Genomic DNA, 20,371 nt, shown 5'->3' with positions numbered 1-20,371 from the left:
AACTGGCTCTCAGGATTGTGGGGACTAGCAAGTCCTAAACCTACTGGACAGGCCAACAGGCTGGGAAGGCCAGTGGTCCTAATGTTGCAGTGTTGAGTCCAAAGGCAATCTCACTTCCTTTCTCTGCAGGAGGCCTCGGTCTTTTCTCTGACCTTCTCTGAAGGTCTTTTCCATTCAACTGATTGGATGAAGCCCACTCATGTTATGAAGGATAATCTGCTTCACTCAAAGTCTACTGTTTTCAGCGTTAATCACATCAGAGAGTACGTTCACAGCAACCGTCTACACTGGTGTTTGGTCAAACGACGGGGCACCATAAAATTAGCCTTCACAGGTGGGACTAGATGAAGTTACCCAGGGAGTTAATATATTTAAGGAAATGAAGATGGTCCAGGAACGCAAAGTGCAAAGGAGGAGAAGGGGCCAGCAAAGGAGCCTGAGAAGAAACTGGAGGGAGGTGGGAGAGAAACCAAGAGAATGTGGTGTCTCAGAGGCCAGTGAAGAAATGCTCCCCGAAGGAGGAAGACCAACTAGACGAGAAATAACGACAAGATACAAACCGAGTCATGGAAGCCAGGTGTTGTTGATTTTTATGAAAACGATGGAGGGAACAAAGCCTAATTAGAGGACGCTCAACCAGAAACAGAAAAAAGGACATGAAGGTAGTGAGGACTGCCAACTCTTTGAAGGAGTTTTGGTATAAAAACACAAAAGAGGGAAAGTAGCCGAAGAGCAACATAGGATCAAGGAGGGTGTTTTGTTTAGTTTTATCTAAGAAGGAAATTATGATAGCACGTTTTTATGCTGAGAAACCAATCTAGTAGAGCGAAATTTGGCAATTTTCAAAGAGGAAAGGAGCAAGAGGCGGTCATTACAGAGGCAAAGTCCTGTGAATGTGCATCCATTGCACAGCGTCGACTTGAGTCAAACCCAGGCTCGATCAGTGACTAGACTGTCCAGTTACTCCGCCTCTCAGCTTCCTTATCCTCTTTCTACGAGACCCTCTTTGGTCCTTCTACCTCTTTATCTCACCCAAACCTGCCCTCCGTCTCTACAGCCCAGCCGTTAGCCTTTTTTCAGTCTCTTTAATTACCTAACCACAGGTCTTTGCTAACTCCTCCAGTTTGCTAACGACTCCAGTGGTTCATCAGATCTGAGAACAAGCATGCCTTCCCCGAGGAAACTACCACATAGGTCAAATCCCCCAATGAGGTGCTCCTGTGTTACCATGCATTCTTTCTGCCTGCTACTTATCACAACTGCAGTTATATTTTTATAGACGATTATTTGATCAATGTCGGCCTCCCCCTAGAACAGCACGGCTCAACAGAATTTTCTGTGACGATGAAATGTTCTATATCAGCACTGTCCAACCCACATGTGATTACTGAGCACTTAAAATGTGGCTGGTGCAACCGCAAATCTTAAGTTTTTATTTTATTTAGGTTTAATCTGTTTAAATGTAAGTAGCCACATGTAGGCAGGGTCCAGGATGACTTATGCTCACCACAATGTTCTCAGTACTTAAAACAGTGTCCACACACACAACAACAACAACAACAGTGCCCACACATAGTAATAGCTCAATAAATATTTCTTGGAAGACTCAATCTGTAAAATGGAGATAATACTAGTTAATTTGTGGATCCCATCTTTTTCGGAGGAAAGGAAAAAAGACTTTACATGGCAACTCTCAGGGGTTCTCAGCCCTCCTACAAAGATGAATTTGCCCTTTTAGTTTGATCCATCCCAGAGGGTAGCGGGGATAATGAATGAGAACTCTTTGGGTGGTCTGAATGAAATAATATCTGTAATATGGCTAGGAGTGTGCCTGAAACATAGTAGGTGCTCAAATGTGGTGGGCCATCAACTTCAAATAGGGAAAGCAAATAATGATGTGGGACAATTGGGGAAAGCCTCACAAAGCAAGTGATCTGAGGGATAATGAAGGTAAAAGTAATGGGAGTGGGAGAAATACCTGAGAATGTTTCTGTGCTTGCTGAAAAAACCCTCAGGTATAGAAAGATAATTATCTTGTCCATGGCCACCTAACTAACAATCGGCAGAGCTGAGACTGACACCCGGTCCTTGGCAATTACCACAATGCTGTTCTATGCCTTGAACAGAATTTTTTCTAGGCAGAGGGAGCAATACGTATAAAGGCACAGCTGTAGGAAAGAAATGGTTTCTGCATGAGATGCAGAAGCAAAAGCGGAGATGAAACCATCAATATATGTTGAATTCACTTTAGGTTCACAATGCAGCTAAGTGTCTGGTTCATTTCCCTACATTCTCAGTTAATCCTCTGAAATCACCTTAAGGTTACACCATATGAAAAACTGAAATTTCAGGAAGTTACGAATCTTGCCAGAGGTCACAAAAGAGCTGTGTTGGAGTAAGGATATAAATCCATTGTTTGCCTCACAATTCAGTAGTAATATATCGTGAGGTAGGAGCCGGAAAGAGGCGAAAGCATCATGCTATAGGGACACACACCAAAAGACGCACTGGCTTTCTGACAAAGACCAGGGTAGACTTCATCCATGAAACATCCGCCCTGAAAACTTCGAAATCCTGCGTGGAGGACCATGATCTCTGCAACGCCTTCTTTGACCAAACATGGAACTAGTCACTCCTTTATTTCTCACATCAAGCTACATCACAACTGTCTGTTTATGTGTCTGCCATGCGTAGAACACTCATTTATTGAGCACCTCTGTGCCAGGACCTTTATGTTCTCTCGTTAATCAATGCAGTAATGCTCTGGGATATGTATTACCATTTCCATTTGCAGATGAGTAAACCAAGGTTAAGTGAGTGACCCAAGCCGGGTCTGACAGCTAGTACAGGATTGCCGTCTCATAGTCTTCTCTCGCCACTACAATATTCTTCACACAGTGCCTTTCCCATGGTAGGCTGGCACTGGAGCAGGCTTTCAAATGCCAGCGGAGAAGAGAGTCCAAGGTGTTCTTGTAAACCAGCTTGGGCAGGAGAGGTGGGGGGAGTCTGAATTTGTCAACTTCTGTGATACAAGTACTCCCGCTTTGGCTGATTTCAAGCTATCAACCTGCTTGCAAAATTCCTCAATGTTTAACTACAGCTGTCTTGAGCCGGCAGCAGCAGCTCCAACACACCCCTGAAGCTCAAGGTCATCAGGTACAAGCTCCTTCCCCTCCTACATTTCCTCTTCACTGCACTTCTCTATTCTTGGACTTGACTGCAACCTCAGAAGGATAAGGATTGTTCTACCTGTGCTACAGCACACCTTTACCAGAACCCCACAACCTATTCCAATTCCAAGTGGTGTTAGGAGACCCCACATCCCTTAAACATCCTCTCCCTATCTTATTTATATCCAGGACTATTCAAGCCCTTCTGCCTTCAAACACGCCCAGGTCTACTCTTTTGTAAACATCTGACCGACCCCACAGCCTCATCCAGCTTTCTACTGACAAGCAGTATGGCCCAATAGTCATGAGAATCTCCTCTGAAGTCACATAGCCTGGCTTGGCCACAGACAAGATGCATGCCTTTAGGCGAGCTCTGTTATCTCTCTGCCTCAATTCACTCAGCTATAAATGGTGATAAATATAGTGACTACACCTCATGTGGTGGCAGTGGAAATCAGATGAGTAAGTAGATATAAAGGGCTCAGAATGCGGTATGTACTCAATATCCAAGTTATTATCATCATTATGTCCTTATGCATGGTGTAAATCTAGGATTTGAGCGGCTAAGAGTTTGGATTTTCTCCTTTGACAAATTGCTTATTCACTGGCAACAATGTGTTACACTAGATGCCATTAAAAGCTTAATTCAAGGGGGCAACCTATTAATTTTTCTTTTAATTAGCAGTCTGTGGCTAAGCACACCTTTTTCCGTAGTTATCTATCCCCATTACTCAAAACTTGTGCTTTATCTGCCGGAAGAAAAATGTAATTTCCTTAAACAACTTGCTAAAAGAAATGGAAAGGACATGAGAACTTCTAAAAAACATGAGCACGTGCATTTTGTATTGTATGTACGTATACACATAATGTACACATACTAGAACATGCAGAAAGATTCTCTTTCCGTGCTCTACTTGTTTTAGGTCTCTTGGTATCTTATTTCAATTCTAGAGGAAAGAAAATGTTTTTAATGTCGAAAACCACTGGCCAGCAGAACCTCAGGAGATACAGGCTCTAAAGAAGAGTTGCAATCAACTCTCGGGTGTCTCGTCTGAAAAAACTGGAGATCAGCCACCCTTACCGCCAGCCAAGGGGTTGTGTGAGTACTCATTAATAGTGATCCATAGCTTTTGGATCCTATGAAAGAACAGCCATACAGTTTATTACCATTGTTAGTTTCTAAATTTTAAACCCTATTAGGTAGTTGATACCAAGAAGAAGATCCCTCTCTAATTTCCCCAAGTGCCAAAATTCCAGAATCCCAAGACAGTTGATGACTACAAGTCATTGGTGGAGGGCTACAGTCACCTCATGAAGTGGCCTCGGATCTTGCCGGTTGGCAACCCGTACTCCAGACCCTGATTTGAACTGAGAGTGATCTATGTCTCATTTACCACCGTAGATGTATTAAGACCAACTTTTCCACTGTAAAGATAAATGAGAACATTGTAGTTCTCCACCAGAATGTTTCTGAACTTCTTAATCTACAGATCTACAATATCTGTAATAATCTTTCAATAATCTCAGAAACTCTTTTGATGCTGTATTGCAATGGGTAAGGCTGGACTACCTCCTATTCCCCTTGATAAGGTTCAATGTTAACCATTACGTTAGTTGACTAGGCCTCTAGTTCAGTCATTGTTCAGTCACTGTTCAGTCACTGTTCAGTCACTGGTCTTTCTAAGACAGCAAAGTATTTGCCAGCTCACTACCATTATACAATAACCATGGTATGGCGCCTCTATACTTATGATTTAACTAGGAGAAAGGGGCACCCGGGTGGCTCAGTCGGTTGAGCGCCTGATTTCAGCCCAGGGCATGATCTCACAGCTTGTGAGTTTGAGCCCCGCATCAGGCTCACTGCTATCAGTGCAGAGCCCGCTTCAGATCCTGTCCCTCTTGCTCTCTGCCCCTCCCCCCCACACACTCTGTCTCTCAAAAATAAATAAAACACTTACAAAATAAAAAAATAAATAAATAGGAGACAAATGCATGGTTTATATGGAAATTATTATCATTATCTTCAGATGAACCAATCTCAGCTATTCTGTAGGCAATCCCAAGATGTTATTAGCATCATTAACTGGACTCTTGGTTTTTCACTGTGCACTTGACTCCCAAAATAAAGGTTTCATTTCCCCGTCTCCTTTCAGCACACATATATGACTAAGTGACCAAATTCTGGCCAATACAACATAAGCAAAATATCAAGTGCAACTTTCAGGATATGTTCTTGAGTGGAAAGGACATGCCCTCCTTCAGCTCTTCTTTCAAGCGATGGCCAAAATTTGGACCCCCCATCTTGGAACATAAAATGGAAGACAACTGCTGAGGACTGTGGACCATGAACACAGGTAGACTCAACATGGGATCCAGCACTGTGGAGTACCATGCAAGCCCTGGACAGACTACCTCTATCTCGACTTCTTTTAAGTGAGGGAGAAATGAGCTTATGTCTAGTATCAGCCACTGTCATTTTGGGTCTCCTGTCACATGTGGCCAAACCTAATCCTAACTAAGACACTTATGTTACATTGTAGGAAACACATTCACATTATAGATTTTTAAAACTTTTTTTAATGTTTATTTTTGAGAGAGAGAGACAGAGCATGAGCAGTGGGAGGGCAGAGAGAAAGGGAGACACAGAATCCAAAGCAGGCTCCAGGCTCCGAGCTATTAGCATAGAGCCCAATGTGGGGCTCGAACTCACAAACCGTGATATCATGACGTGAGCCGAGGTCGGACATTTTAGCTGACTGAGCCACCCAGGTGTCCCTATAGGAAATTTTAAGAAGAAAGAAAGAAAGAAAGCAAAGGAAGAAGAAAAGCCATTCTAAATCTCACCATCCAGATGCAGTCAAGATCTAAGGCTCCCGTTCCACTCCACGGACTTTCCCTGAGTGTTCTTCTTCACCTCACCTATAGTTCAAACCCTCCCAAATCTACACCTTCCGTTCGCCCAGACCTACATACCTACTATCCATATTGGACAATCATCACATGTCCAACACCAAATTCACCATCTTCCCTGGTCTAAATCCTGTCTCTTCTCTTAACGAATGCTACCACCATCCTCCAATCTTCATTGCAGAAATCAAAGCGGTTTGACTTCTCCCTCCACTTCATCCCACACTGGGTTGTGAATGTCTCCCTTATCAAAACTTTTCCCTGACGAAGAACCAGATTTTATTCGCCTGTATTTCTTCAGTGTCTATTACACTGGCAAGACAGATACACAAAAATATTTGAGGGATTATTCATATTTTGTGTATTTCTTTCTAGTCCTTTTCCTATACTGTTAAAAGCAAGACAGAACTATTCTGTAAAATCGATTTTAAACTCTTGGCTTTTTTCATTAAACATTATGGTACAGAAAATTCCCCCATGCTATTAAAAACTCTATGTGAGTCATTTTTTTAATGGCTGCATAATATTACAGGAGTTAGCAGCTTCCCCTAAGCACTGACTGTATATCAAGAACAGTGCTAGGCATTTTACATACATTCTCATTGAATCCCCACTTTACAGATGAGGAAACAAAGGCCCAGAGGAGCAAAGAGCTATGACTAATGATGCACAATAGATAATGGGCCTATGAAAGACAGAACTCATGTCATTTATGTGTGAGAGCGGGCCCTCAAATATTTGTTCAAAGAATGAAAAGAATCAACACTTGACTAGAATGTATATCTGGCAATTAAAGAGAGTTTTATCTTGCTTTATAAAAAGCTTAATCTAGGGGCGCCTGGGTGGCTCAGCTGGTTAAGCATCTGACTTCGGCTCAGGTCATGATCTCGCAGTTTGAGGGTTCAAGCCCACGTCGGGCTCTGTGCTGACAGCTCGGAGCCTGGAGCCTGCTTCAGATTCTGGGTCTCCTTCTCTCTCTGCCCCTCTTCCTCTCTCTCTCTCTCTCTCTCTCTCTCTCTCTCTCTCAAGAATAAACATTAAAAAATAATAAATAAATAAAAAGCTTAATCTAAATCTAACTTTTTCATATCTGAGTATACTGGGAAGATGACATTAATTAAACACTATGTTAGATGCATTATAAACATTATCCTATTTTTTATTTTTATTTTTTATTGAATTATAATTAATATACAGTGTTATATTCATTTCAAGTGTACCATATAATTATTCAACAATGCTGTACATTGCTCAGTGTAGTTTTAATCCCCTTTATCTATTTCACCCATCTCCACACCTCCTTCCCTCTTCTATGGCAACTACCAGTTTGCTCTCTGTACTCAAGAGTCAAACATTATCCTATTTTTTTTTAAGTTTATTTACTTATTTTGAGAGAGAAGAGAGAGAATGAGCTGGGTAGGGGCAGAGAGAGAGGGGGACAGAGGATCCAAAGTGGGCTCTGTGCTGACAGCAGAGAACCTGATGTGGGACTCAAACTCACAAACAGAACGATGAAATCAAGACCTGAGCCACAGTCGCACACTTAACTGACTGAGCCACCTGGGCATCCCAACATTATCCTATTTAATCCTTACAACGCAAACAGAGGAACAACACTATCCCATCCAACCTGGTGCAGATTTGAACCCAGGTCTGTGTGACACAAAAATATATTTTCTACTTCTTATTTAAGAGGAATCCTTTCACGGGCGCCTGGGTGGCTCAGTCGGTTAAGTGTCCAACTTCAGCTCAGGTCATGATCTTGCGGTTTTGTGAGTTCAAGCCCCACGTCGGGCTCTGTGCTCACAGCTCAGGGCCTGGAGCCTGTTTCAGATCTGTGTCTCCCTCTCTCTGTGTCTCCCCACTTGTGCTCTGTCTCTCTCTGTCTCTCAAAAATAAATAAATGTAAAAAAAAAAATTTAAAGGAAATCCTTTCATAACATGTGTGAGTTGTTTTCTTAGATACTCAGCTTCCCCTACCTATCTTGCATTCATTCCAAAACACAAATTTACTTGAATAGAGGTGTATGTGTACAAATTCTTATGTGACTGCTACATAACCACTGGTCTCCATCCTCTTGATCCATCACATAAGGGCAAATCATACACAATTGATTCAATCAACGCAGTGGTTATTTCCACAAATAGCACTAAAACAGGTGTAAAAAGCAGTCTGGTTGGAGGCAGGGGGTGTATGTACAGAAGTTAGTGAGGAACACCGTGACCTACAAGATCATAAGCACAGTTTAGATCAAAGCACAGTTCAGCATTAAGATCCTAGCCTTTGGAGCTGGATTCCCTGGAATTCAAGTTCCAGCTGTATCACTTACTGCTTGTATGACCATGAGCGAGTTACCTGGTCTCTTTGTGCCTTCGTTTCCTCATCTGTGAAATGGAGATAGCAATATCTGCTTCACAGAACTCTGATTAAAATAGTTAACATTTGAAGTGCTTAGGGCAGTGGCTCATCGATATTGCCATAAAAGGGTTTCTTGCTATTATTATTATTATTCCATAAGGAACATGAACAGACAATTCAGATAACTGAGTACAATAAAGGAAATACAATTCAGATCTTTTAAAAACTGACTCATTAATATCAAAGAAATACAAATTAAAATAAAGACACTTTTTTTTTTTACCTCTCAAATTGGCAAACAATAAGTTTGAAAAAGCTCTTATCATGTGGCACTGGGGTGGCTCAGGCAGCTAAGCATCCAAATCTCGATTTCCTCCCAGGTCTAGGAGTTCGAGCTCTTGCGTGGGGCTCCATGCTGATGGTGTGGAGCCTGCTGGGAATTCTCTCTCTCTCCCTCTCTCTCTCTGCCTCTCCAGCATTCTCTCTTTCTCTCCGTCTCAAAATAAATAAATAACTTTTTTAAAAAAGAATATTTAAAAAAAAGTTCTTATCATTTCTTAACATTTCTTAACATTTCTTAACTAACTATGGGGAAAACTGATTGAATTCGTGCAATTATCAATTAGCACACATCATTTAAAAGGCTCTAGAAATTTAGAAATGTTAATACTCTGATTCAGATATCCATTCTGGTAATCTGTCTTATGAAAAGAATTCTAAATACAACAAAAACTTTAGGTACAGAGAAAAATATTTCTAACCTATTATTCCATAATAGCAAATAAAACTGGCAACAGACTATTTATCCAACCCTAGTGGAATGGCTACATAAAAGTACTGTATGGAATATTTTATAGCAACTGAGAAAATTATTAATAACTTTCAATAACATGCAAAAATATTTTTAAATAATAAAACAGAACATAGGATACATAAAACATATACAGTAACAGTGGTTCTCTCTGGATATAACTACATGTGCCCTTTGTGTTTCATTTTACTGCATTCTGCAAATTCTCTAAGATGAACATTTTTACAGGCAAAATCAAAATGCTTAAAGAACATTTTAAGCCCCATCCATAAAATAAACAGAACAACCTTCTATGGATCCCCACTCCCTACAGCACAAAGCCTCTTTACTTTCCCACTTTTATCTCTCATCATTCTCTCTGCCAGGCACTCCTTACTAGATTCAGTCTAAATAAACAAGCCATGATGTTTTCTCATTTGTTTTGTTTACAGCTATGAATTCCTCACTCGCCACTTTTTTCCCACCAGGAAAACACCTGTCCAACATGCTGTCACAAGCACTCTGTGATCCTGCAGCCTTTCCAGACACTGGATCACACTGAAATTAGAGGGGAGGCAGATGGGAACAAATAGAATGACCTGAAAAAATGAGACTGTGCCTTCCTCATCTTTTTTCTCCATCGGTGCTTAGTACATACACAGGTGCCCAAACACATCTGTTGAATGAATAAACATCAATACCAAAGTGGTAAGGTCTGAGCTAGCCTAGGGTACCCCTGAAGGGGTTCCCTACGGTCTGAGCTAGTCTAGGGTACCATGTTCCTTATGGTACCTCTGAAGGGGTTTTTATTTGTTTAAAAACAGCAACCCCTGGAGAGGCAGCTGGGGAATCAGACAGGCCTGGGCTTGACGCAGCAACACTGAGCAAGTTACTAAAATGCTGAGTATCTGCTTCCTCACTCATAAAGCAGAGTTAAATCCAGCCACCTCACAAGGTCACTGTGAGGATTAAGTAAGAGAGATGTGAAACACGGGCATTAAAAAAAAAAAGTTCATCAAGAAAAAGAAAAAAAAAGATAAAAAATTTTAAAAAGTCCATCAATATAAGTCGAATGTTTGTTCCTTTCCCTCTCGGCGAAGGCATTAAAGCCGTGCCCTCTATAGGCAGCCGGGGGCAAGGATGATACACTTCGGAACCTCTGAGCCAGTGAGTGACATACGGCGTCCAGATACTCACTTCTGGCAGACTGTCACCCAAGTCCTCTCAAACCTTCTATCTGTTTCCCACGCCGATGGGTGAAGAACATGGCAGCAGCTACCAGACCACGTGAAGATGATGACACCGATGTCTGCTCCTCAGATCAAAGCCCCCGGGCAGATACCCAAGCCACGATACAAGGCTTCATAGAGCACCAAGCCCGGTGAGTGGCAGCTCGTCCACAGGGGCAGCTGAGGCGCAACCGTCACGGGGGCAGCTTGCACAACCTCCGGTTAAACCAGCCACCGTCACATCCAGGAACACGGATCATAGTATCAATACCACGAACATCATACATCAGGAGGGAGGGTGAGTCATGAAGGGCTCTGAGGAGGCAGTCAGAGGAAACCGAAGGGAGGCACCAGGAATTACCAGTGGGTTCACCAGCAAGCCAACTCTCCTCTATGTGAGTACTTTTCCAAGCCTCGTTTCCTCATCATAAGAAGGTGATATCACTACGGACCTCACGGATGGCATTTGGAAGATTAAGTAGGAGGACACGCATAAGCCTCTGGCACAGGGAGGATGGCATTTTTGACCATTACCACTGCCCACACACAAATACTAACACGTGCCTCCGGGGTGCTGAGCTCTTCTCTCTCCAACACCGATCTTGGGAGATCTGAGTGGATCTGGACAGCTGTTCTCAAATAATAACCTTAATTTGTATAGACTGGTCCGAAAGACACCCCAGAAGAGGGAAGAAGGAACTGTCAGGGTGGCAGGGCAGGCTCCTGGCAGCACAGCTTTCCTTCCCGATTTTCCTTGACAGATGATACCGCTGCCATCAGGACCTCCGCAGAGCCGCTCCAGTGCCAGTCCGGTTAGGCGGGACCCTGTGCCGGCTGCCACGGACATCAGCTCTACAAGCAGCGGAGGAGGCTTGCTTGGGGGGGGGGGGGCACAAAGCTAGTCTAATTTTGCAAGAGCACAGTTCCCTACTCCACTTCCAGCGCTGAGTACACAGCAAGTCCTCAATAAACACGCTGGATGAAGAAAAGCACCCGCCTGATTCTATACTGAATACCCCTGCCCACCAATTGACCCCCTGGCTCTTTGAGAACCTGCTGTGCTCCAGGCACCGTGATTAGGTAGCCAACACGGGTGAGAAAATAACGCCTGTGGAGGGTTCCTCATGGAAGCGATTCCTTCACAAAACCAGCACTTAGAGACCACACGAGCCCAGTCCAGCTTTGCAATCCCCAGCTTCTTAAAGACACGGACCCGACCACGTATCTCTCCTGTGTGGCTGGTTCTGAGGCCCAGCACATGCTCAGCAGTGTTCTTCCTATGCCGAGGACAAGTAAATCGCATAGAATCCAAAGTTCTTAGATTAACACTCCTATGTCCTACTTGCCTTAGTACTCAGGATGTCAAACTTTTGGTGTCAGTATGCCTTTATACTCTTTTTTTTTTATATAAGTTCTTTTTTTTTTTTTTAAAGTAGGCTCCACACCCAACACGGGGCTCACACTCATAACTGCATGACCAAGAGTCCCATGCTCTACAGACTAAGCCGGCTGGGAGCCCTGCCCTTTATACTCTTAAATAATTATCGAGGACTCCAAAGAATTTCTGTTTATATGGGTTATAGCTATCAATACTTACCACATTAGAAATGAAAACTGACATATTTTAAAAGTATTTATTTATTCTCTTAAAATATTCATAAACCCATTACATGTTAACTTAAATAACATACTTTTAAAATAACTGTATTGTCCAAAACAAAAAAATATTGAGAAGGTTGGCATTATTTTACATTTTTGCAAACTTTTGTCTATCTGGTTTAATTGAAGACAGCTATAGTCTCCTATCTGCTTCTGCATTCAATATATTGCAATATATTGTTTCAGTAGAAGCATACGAAAAAAAAAACCACTCTCGCAAAGACAACGAGTTGGAAAAAAGAAGAAATATTTAATAGATTTTTCAGATAACTGCAGATTTTCCTTGATACTACACCAAAACTCAACAAGTAATAGTTGATTAAAGGTAAGTTGCAACGTGGAATCCGAAAGCAGATGCATGAGGTTTCATACTCTGTCACATTAAAAACCATTGGAGTATCTTGAACTCTGAATGGCTCTTTCACCCACGAACAACTTTGTAAGATCAAACATTGATCATTCAGAAAACAGTCATTCACTAATGTATACAGATTTTCTAAATGCTGACATATTTCAATACACAATATCAAAATAATTACATTCGTGAATGTTACATCGAACTTCATCAGAAAAATCTTTAAGTCCCGAAAAGCTATTGAGCTCACACGCCAGGTACAACTTCTAAGATTCTGATTTTCATCTGAAAGCCCAAATTTTATCATGGGCAACAAATACGATCAGTAGTTCTCCCTGAAGTGACTGGCTTGCCTTGTTCATTTGGGGAGAGATGTTTCCTAAATACCCTGGTATGAATAATCCAAACAATTTGAATAATTTGATTGTCAGTCAGTCTTTAAGGTACACCTGGTGTTCCCTGAGAAGAGCAGCCAGTTCAGTTTGCAGTGCAAACTACGAGGTGCACAAGTGCTTCTCCTGGAGACAACCATCAGGCTTCACGGCAGCAAAATCACTTTATGCGTACTTTCCTCATCACACAGAACATGAAAAGATGTCTGCTCAAACGGTTGAGATTCAACAAAGGCAATGATTTTCCCTACCTCATCGAGAACAATCTTAGGTAAAATGGCCATTTTCTTTTATTATGAGTATGGTGGCAAAGACTATAATGTAAACTAGTACCATCTGGCGGTACTTGCGAAGTTTGGTTCATGCTAAACTTCAGCAGTTTTACCCACAACGGCTTTTGCACCGTCAACGAAACTGTCAAAACGGTAAAACAGTAAATAACATCTTAAACGTTATTAGAAAACAGTTTTGACCTTGAGGACCTCCAAAAGATCACAGGCATCCCCAGGGGTGTGCAGACATTTTGAGAAATGCTGCCTGGCTCCGTAAATCCTGATCTGTTCCCGCAAGCTGCGCGGCCAGTAAGTCAGCACGGAAAGGAAGACAGCTTCTTATGTGTGATGAAGCGGTAAGCGAAAACCCAGAGATCACCAATGCCCTCACCCAGCACGAGGCTCCCGTCCTTCGACTACGGAAGCTGGTTCAGGCCAAACCTGTCCCGACTCATATACTTCAGGTTTTCTTAAGGTGGGACTTTACCGAGGGGTGGGTGGGAGCGCCCAGCTGTGATCCGTAGATCCACGGACACTTCCTCGGTAAGGGGCAAGAGCTTCCTGTCTGATTAGTGTGGCCAGAATTAAAATGCCTTTACTGACTTGCCATCCACCCGTGGCACCTTTGTCATACTCTGTGCCGTCCGACTCATGCCCCCTTTGGGGCATCTGGTACCTCTGCCATACCCATCCTCCTCCACTGTTACCTCCCGACTTTCCCCATTCTTAACAGACATGTTCATTTGTTTTATCTTGTTAGTTTAGTTTGTTGAAGGTTTCCCGATTCACACCAAGTTGCAAGTTGACTTAACTCTCCCAGGAAAACTTACATTTTTAAAAGGCTACTTTTTGACCCAGATGAAATTTTAATTATTGGGATTTCCTTCTATCGACTATGGAGTATTAGGGGCAAGAACTTTCCTTGTTCTTCTGGAACAGAAATGCTATCATATGAGGGGACACAGACAACACGGTATTATGGGAAGAACACAGACTTTGAAATTAAACAAGGCTGTGTCAAATCATAGCTCCACTACTTATATGACTTTAGGGAAGTTGTTTGACTTCCCTGGAACTCAATTTCCTCATCTGTAAAATGTGGATATGTTCCTTGTAGAGTTCTTGCGAGGATTAATGAATTTGAATACAAACCCAGAATAGTCCCCATGAAGCACAGGCACTCAGTGGGTGGGACGCTCTCTGTGTCGGGGAATCTGTCTTTAGAAGGATCAAAGAATAGTTTCCTGCCCCACAACTACCTCCTTCCTCCTGACCCAGAAATGAGCTTTCTATCTCAATTACCATGTCTCTCTCTCTCTCTCTCTAGCGGAGTCTCTTTTATTTTCAAATACTATTTCGTATTTGAAAAGTGGCAAATTTGTAAAAATAATAAAGTTACCATGAAACCAGTACATACTGTACCTGTAACTAAACTCAAGGTTAATAGGAAGAATGATTTCAACAACAGGAAACTCATACCAAGGTTACAACCTAGGTAGACTACAGGCAAATACGAGTAGTCCCAGGGAGTGGCTTAGCTAAATGGTCAAAAAGAGGAATCAACAGGTGAGAGCTCACTAAACAATACAAACCTCAAAGGAGAAAAATAAAAGCCAGACAAAACAGATTAAGTAAAACATACAGACAGTAGATATAATTTACATGTCAAGCAGAATCTTACCTGCTTGATCAAGTTCGAGCAAAAAATAAGGAACACACATGGACTTGAATAACTTCTTTACCTGGAAAAACAAGAGGGAGAATAAGGCAAAAGAAAAAAAAGGCTTTTATCCAGCTTTTTACTTTCCTCTTAATCAGCCCTCTCCTTTGCAAATTTACCAGCCCATTTTTATGCAACCCACAAGATTCTCCCTGTTGACAGTAACGATACTTAATGGGTATTTGAAGTCTGTTGACTCTACTCTATGCTCAATGATTCACCTGTATGGCTTCATAAAATACATTTTACATGTGGAGTGACTCCGTCTACCCCATTATAAGATGGGTTTAATACTAACCATGTTTAAAAATACACTGGAATACTAAATATTTCCAAAACAGGGGCGTCTGAGGGGCTCAGTGAGTTAAGCATGGACTCTTGATTTCAGCTCAGGTCATGACCTCACATTTCCATGGGATTAAACCCCTGCTTGGGATTCTCTCTCTCCTCTCTGCCCGTCACCCGGCTTGTGCATGCTCACGAACTCTTTATCCCTCTCTCTCAAAATAAATAAACATTAAAAAAAAAACCATATTTCCAAAACACACATGCAACCCTGAAGAAAAAAAAAAAACACATCCTACAATAGTCAAAGTATTATTTATTTTTTGGCCAAGTAAACCTCAACCAACAAATCAATTACAAAAGTCACATGCTCAAGATTACACAAATTGTAATGGTAAAAAAATTTTACTGGAAGGATAAGAGTTAGTTTTGCCAAATCTGCTCCACTAAATGACATTTAAATTACTGAGGAAAGAGACTTTAAAATGACATTTATATTTAAGACACAATAGCCTATCATTAATGCTTTAGGAAAGAACTACATTTCCTCCAGCTTCTACAACCAAATGGCAAAGGCCAGTACTATGGCCTGGAGTTTATAGAAATGGCCACTAGAGAGAAGGTACTCTTGTCTCATTCCAATTTAACTACAAAAACAGTAGGCTGAAAGATTTCTATCATTTTTGAAGGACCCAATACAACATTTGGATAAAAATGAGAAAACGAGTTCATTCACACAGCCTCAGTGGCCTTCCTCTTAAACTCCTCTGGACAGCCTCTGTGCCCCAGTATGGATTCAGCTCCCCCTGGGAACTGAAGGTACAGTTAAAAACAGAAGAATCCTTTAGAAGAGCGATGGGGTGAGAAAAGAAGAACTTTAAGGAAAGAGCAAGGAAAGCTACAGCTGGGAGACCATCTGGACAAAAGTCAATTCATATTCCAGTGCTCATTTTCGAAGACTAAAAATAAAAAGTTCACACACACATAAAATCATGGATTCTTCAGACTTCCTTAGCGACTTAATTTTAGAAATAAACCATTTGCAGTTTGTGACAAGAAACAAGTTTTCCATATTTACGGAGTAATCCTAAAAGCGGCTCCTAAAAGTATCAAAATTTGACAGTACGTGAAATGTAGAAAATACATGCTCTCGGTTCTGGGGTACACATGACCCTACTTCAAGAAACCATTAGGTCGGTTATTTTAATTCTGACTAAACTTTAGCATTGATTCACAGCGTAAGATTAAAGGTCCGTATTGAATACCATCAGCACCGGTTTCCAGGATATTTTATTTGATAAGAGTAGGGGATGGTCAACTTTGCCCGCAAAATAGACACACTCTGGAGAAACGGCAGTGGATCTGGGTGTCAAGCAGTAGATGAGCTGTAATGAGACCTCATTTGCTAATTCCAACTTCATACTTTTAATCTGCCACTGAAATATCCATAAGGAACAGATACCACATTTTCTGAAAAAGGAGAGAGTTATCTCTGCACTATAAAGCCCAGTCTTCGCAGTAGGATGTATGCAAAGCACACACAGTAATGTGTTATGCAACAAGCAGGAAACTAACTAATGTAGAATTTCATTTCTCTGTGGGCATTTCCCAACTTGAATTAATGCAAATTGCATTACTCATCCCAGAGAGAAATATAAATTCATCAGGTCAAGTACCAATTTAAAAATGCAGTTTCTCCAATTCTGATTTACTCACATCACAACTGCTAGATGATAAAATCAAAACTGAAAGAAAATAACCTGGGCAAATTCTGTGTCAAGGTAATTTTTAAAAATAATATAATAAAAAATTAAAATAAGACAAAAATTAAAAAGGCACGCCAACAGTCAGTACATAAGTTGTATCCTCACAGAAGAAAATCACTATTTTTACTAGAAGAGACACCTAACCATCCTTCACAACCAAAGACATTGAAAATTAATTTCCATATTAATTGGCACAAATCTGAAAATAGCTTATCTATGATGCATTCAGAAAAGCTAAGAAACTAGTACTGGTTAAGGTAAAACCAGAGGATTATTTGTCCAAAAGATCTGGCCTATCCAGGAATGATTCAGATAATGGCATTAAATAAAGTTGTAAGAATAACTATATATTTTAATACAATAAATATGCAAATATCTGCCACAAATTTTATTTGGGAAATTTATTCCCAAATTTTATTTATTTCCCAAATAAATAAATAAATAAATATGCAAATATCTGCCACAAATTTTATTTGGGAAATTTATTCCCAAATTTTATTTTATTTATTTCCCAACTTTTATTTGGGAAATGTCCATCATTCCCAGAGTACATTTAATTGAGTAAAACTGAAAAAAAGAGAAGACTTTGCCTTTCCAGAGTCAAGGAGGAGAGCTAGGAGATGAAGAAGTTAGTAGAATTCAGGGAAAAGATAGTAGAAATAAGTGTAATTATAGATCAAAGAGCTCTGAGATGTCAGGGAACATGGAAAGAAACTGCCCATCATTACTAGCAATCCTGTATCCTCAGTGCAGAACTAGAGCAGAGTCAAGACTGCAATTTTCCAATTCCTTACTAGTGTTTTAAAATATAAGTAGAGTGACAAAACACTGCCTGGCATTCAATGACAAAATACTGTAGGCATTCAATGGTGACTACTAATACTAAGTGTATGCTATAGGCTTTCAAGTGCTTTCACATAGATTTGAAATTATTTGGTCCTCAGAATAAAGCTGTGTATTTAACAAGTATAGTAGATAAGGTGGCGTTGTCAACCTTATTGTTGAGGAAACTGATTTACAGAATGAGAACTGATATCTTTCAACTACAGTGTTCCTTCAACTATACCACCATGTGCATAGAGTTTTGGAGGGAGAGGTTAGTTTAGAAAAAACAACCACTTTATAATAGGAGTAACTGTACTTGGAACAGAGTTAGGTATTTGTTGATTTCCACTTAACTGAGCCTCAATATTGGTGAAGGAAGATCACCATCCAAGATTTGAAGTCTTGATAGAAAAACAGGAGGGAAAATAGTTCTTAAAAACATTATATAGGGACACCTGGGTGGCTCAGTCAGTTAAGCATCCAACTTCAGCTCAGGTCATGATCTCGCGGTTTATGAGTTCGAGCCCCGTGTCAGGCTCTGCACCAACGGCTCAGAGCCTGGAGCATGCCTAGGATTCTGTGTCTCCCTCTCTCTCTGCCCCTCCCCTGCTCACACTCTGTCTCTCTTTCTCTCTAAAAAATAAATAAACATTAAGGTTGGCTGTTTTTTTAAACAAAAATAAAAATAAAAACCATTATTTGGGCATTTATTATGTGCCAGGCATGTTCTATGGCTTCTATAAATATTAGCTAATTTGATCCTCATGACAAACTTATGAGATGGGTACTATTATTACCCACATTTTACAGATGAGGAATCTGAGGCACAACAGGTAGGGGAGGGAAAAAAGCCAAGGTCACATGGCTAGTAAGTCACAGAGTCAAGATCCAAATTCTGACTTCAGAGTTCAGGCTCTTCATCATTATTTGGAAACAGAAAAGATGATACAACCACTTAAGTTCAGAACTAAAAGGAATCTCAATTGTCAGCTAATCCAAGCCCTTCATTTCACAGATTACACAAACAACGAAGATGAGCCTAAAAGGACCACCAGTGCTATATGAGGAAGCTCCCAGAGGCCGAGAATTATGCGGCAGATTTCTAATACCCAGCCCTCTACCAAATTCTCTGTTTACCGCCTATGCTGATCATTTAGAATTACCTTAGATCCTGGGATACCTTAGATCATTTTCCTCTTTAAGCCTAGGATCTGCCTTCTCAGTTTGACTAAACCCCCTCGGGATGGAACTTGTGCCTCCTATGTCTTTGCAACCCTGTTCCCAATATGATGTCCTACACAAAACGCTCCACGATGGCATTAATAGGGATGAAGCTTCAGGTGACAATGAAGCAGACTATGTATGGGCAAGAAACCGAGATGAAAGGTTCTGCCCACTTTCAGTGTTTCCACTGCTTGCCCACCTTCCCTTCTTCCTTATTTAGAACAAGAGAACACACACACACACACACACACACACACACACACACACACACACACACAGAGTCCAAGAAGCCCATCTCTGTGTAAGACTTTCAGAATAAAAAGGCTTCTGAATTCAGCCTCCCTGAGAGATGGGAAATAAGTCAAGAGATAGACAAGCTGAGAGAAAAATTGAACTTTATAAATTACAAGTGAACCTGGACAGAAGGCCAGCTATGTTTACTTAAGAATCCACTGTGTCTCGTCCTGGAACTATCCAGAGTATAATTTAAAGCTAAGCTTCAGTGACCTTTGAATGTCCTCAACCTTCCTATAAAGCACCCGATCGGGTCTTTCAATTCTCGACATCATTCTGTAGTTAAATCAGGCCGGATTAAACCAATGCTCCCTATGGCTGCGATTGCTGACCTTTTCTCTCAGATAACCTAAGGTTGAGAACCAAGTAGGAAGCACAGTTTATTCTTTGGGAAGTCATTTTCCCCCATAATGAGCATGAAGAGATACTTAAAATTTGGAAGTACCTTAAGTAACAGCATCTTGGGAAATATTCTCTGTAGACGAGCCTAATGAGGAGCAAATCACCTGGTTTGGGAACTCCCCCACCCCAACTTTCCCTGACTTTGAGTACCTGAAGACATCCAGTATTTTGCAAAAGCTCAGGAAAAGACTACTCAAGCAACTTTTTGTTCTCAAATCTTCACTCTCCAGGGACTCTGAAGAAACATCCACACAAACCACTTCCTAAGGTGAAATCCAATTGTTGACAGCTGAGCCCAAAAGTCTGTCAAATTTCTAGAAGGCAACAGTTTGTGGCCCCTCCTAGGAGTTGAAGCCTTACCTCAGCACAGCGCTCGCATGTGGACTTGCTGAGGAGGACGACAGGGTGGCTGTCTATACAGGCCCTAAGCCGGGCTCTGGGGTCCAAGACCCTCGCGCTGGTGGACCTTGAGGGGCCACTCGCACCAGTGGCTGGGTGTTCTGGCAAAGGTGGACTGGGGGGATGAACCTTAGCTACAAGTAATGGAAGCAAAGATGGTAATTATCAGAAAGGAAAACATGATGATGCATTTCCTAATATTAGGTTCAGTCTCAAAGCCTTACAATTTTAGCCCCAGCCACCAAAAGAAGGAGTCTGAGGAAGGACTCTAAAATGGATTACACGTCTAGTCCTGTCACCTGACTGGAGCCTTCTGGCAACTC

The 20,371-nt window shown here is 41.3% G+C and overlaps 1 protein-coding gene across 1 annotated transcript in view; it reads right to left on the bottom strand.

Annotated features, from left to right (window-relative positions):
• The window catches only part of TXNRD1 (thioredoxin reductase 1), a 125,795-nt gene extending 105,656 nt beyond the window's left edge, over positions 1–20,139 (bottom strand). The window contains exons 1-2 of the mRNA XM_006933988.5: positions 20,010–20,139; positions 14,815–14,875 (exon numbers count right to left, since the gene is read on the bottom strand). Coding sequence (XP_006934050.4) covers positions 14,815–14,854 — 40 coding nt within the window. The 5' untranslated portion in view covers positions 14,855–14,875; positions 20,010–20,139. The remainder of the gene's footprint in view (positions 1–14,814; positions 14,876–20,009) is intronic.
• Between the last annotated feature and the right edge of the window lie 232 nt (positions 20,140–20,371).

The sequence above is a fragment of the Felis catus genome, chromosome B4 (assembly GCF_018350175.1).
Source record: "Felis catus isolate Fca126 chromosome B4, F.catus_Fca126_mat1.0, whole genome shotgun sequence".
Lineage (NCBI taxonomy): Eukaryota > Metazoa > Chordata > Mammalia > Carnivora > Felidae > Felis > Felis catus.
This window is presented reverse-complemented; position numbering and strand designations above follow the sequence as displayed.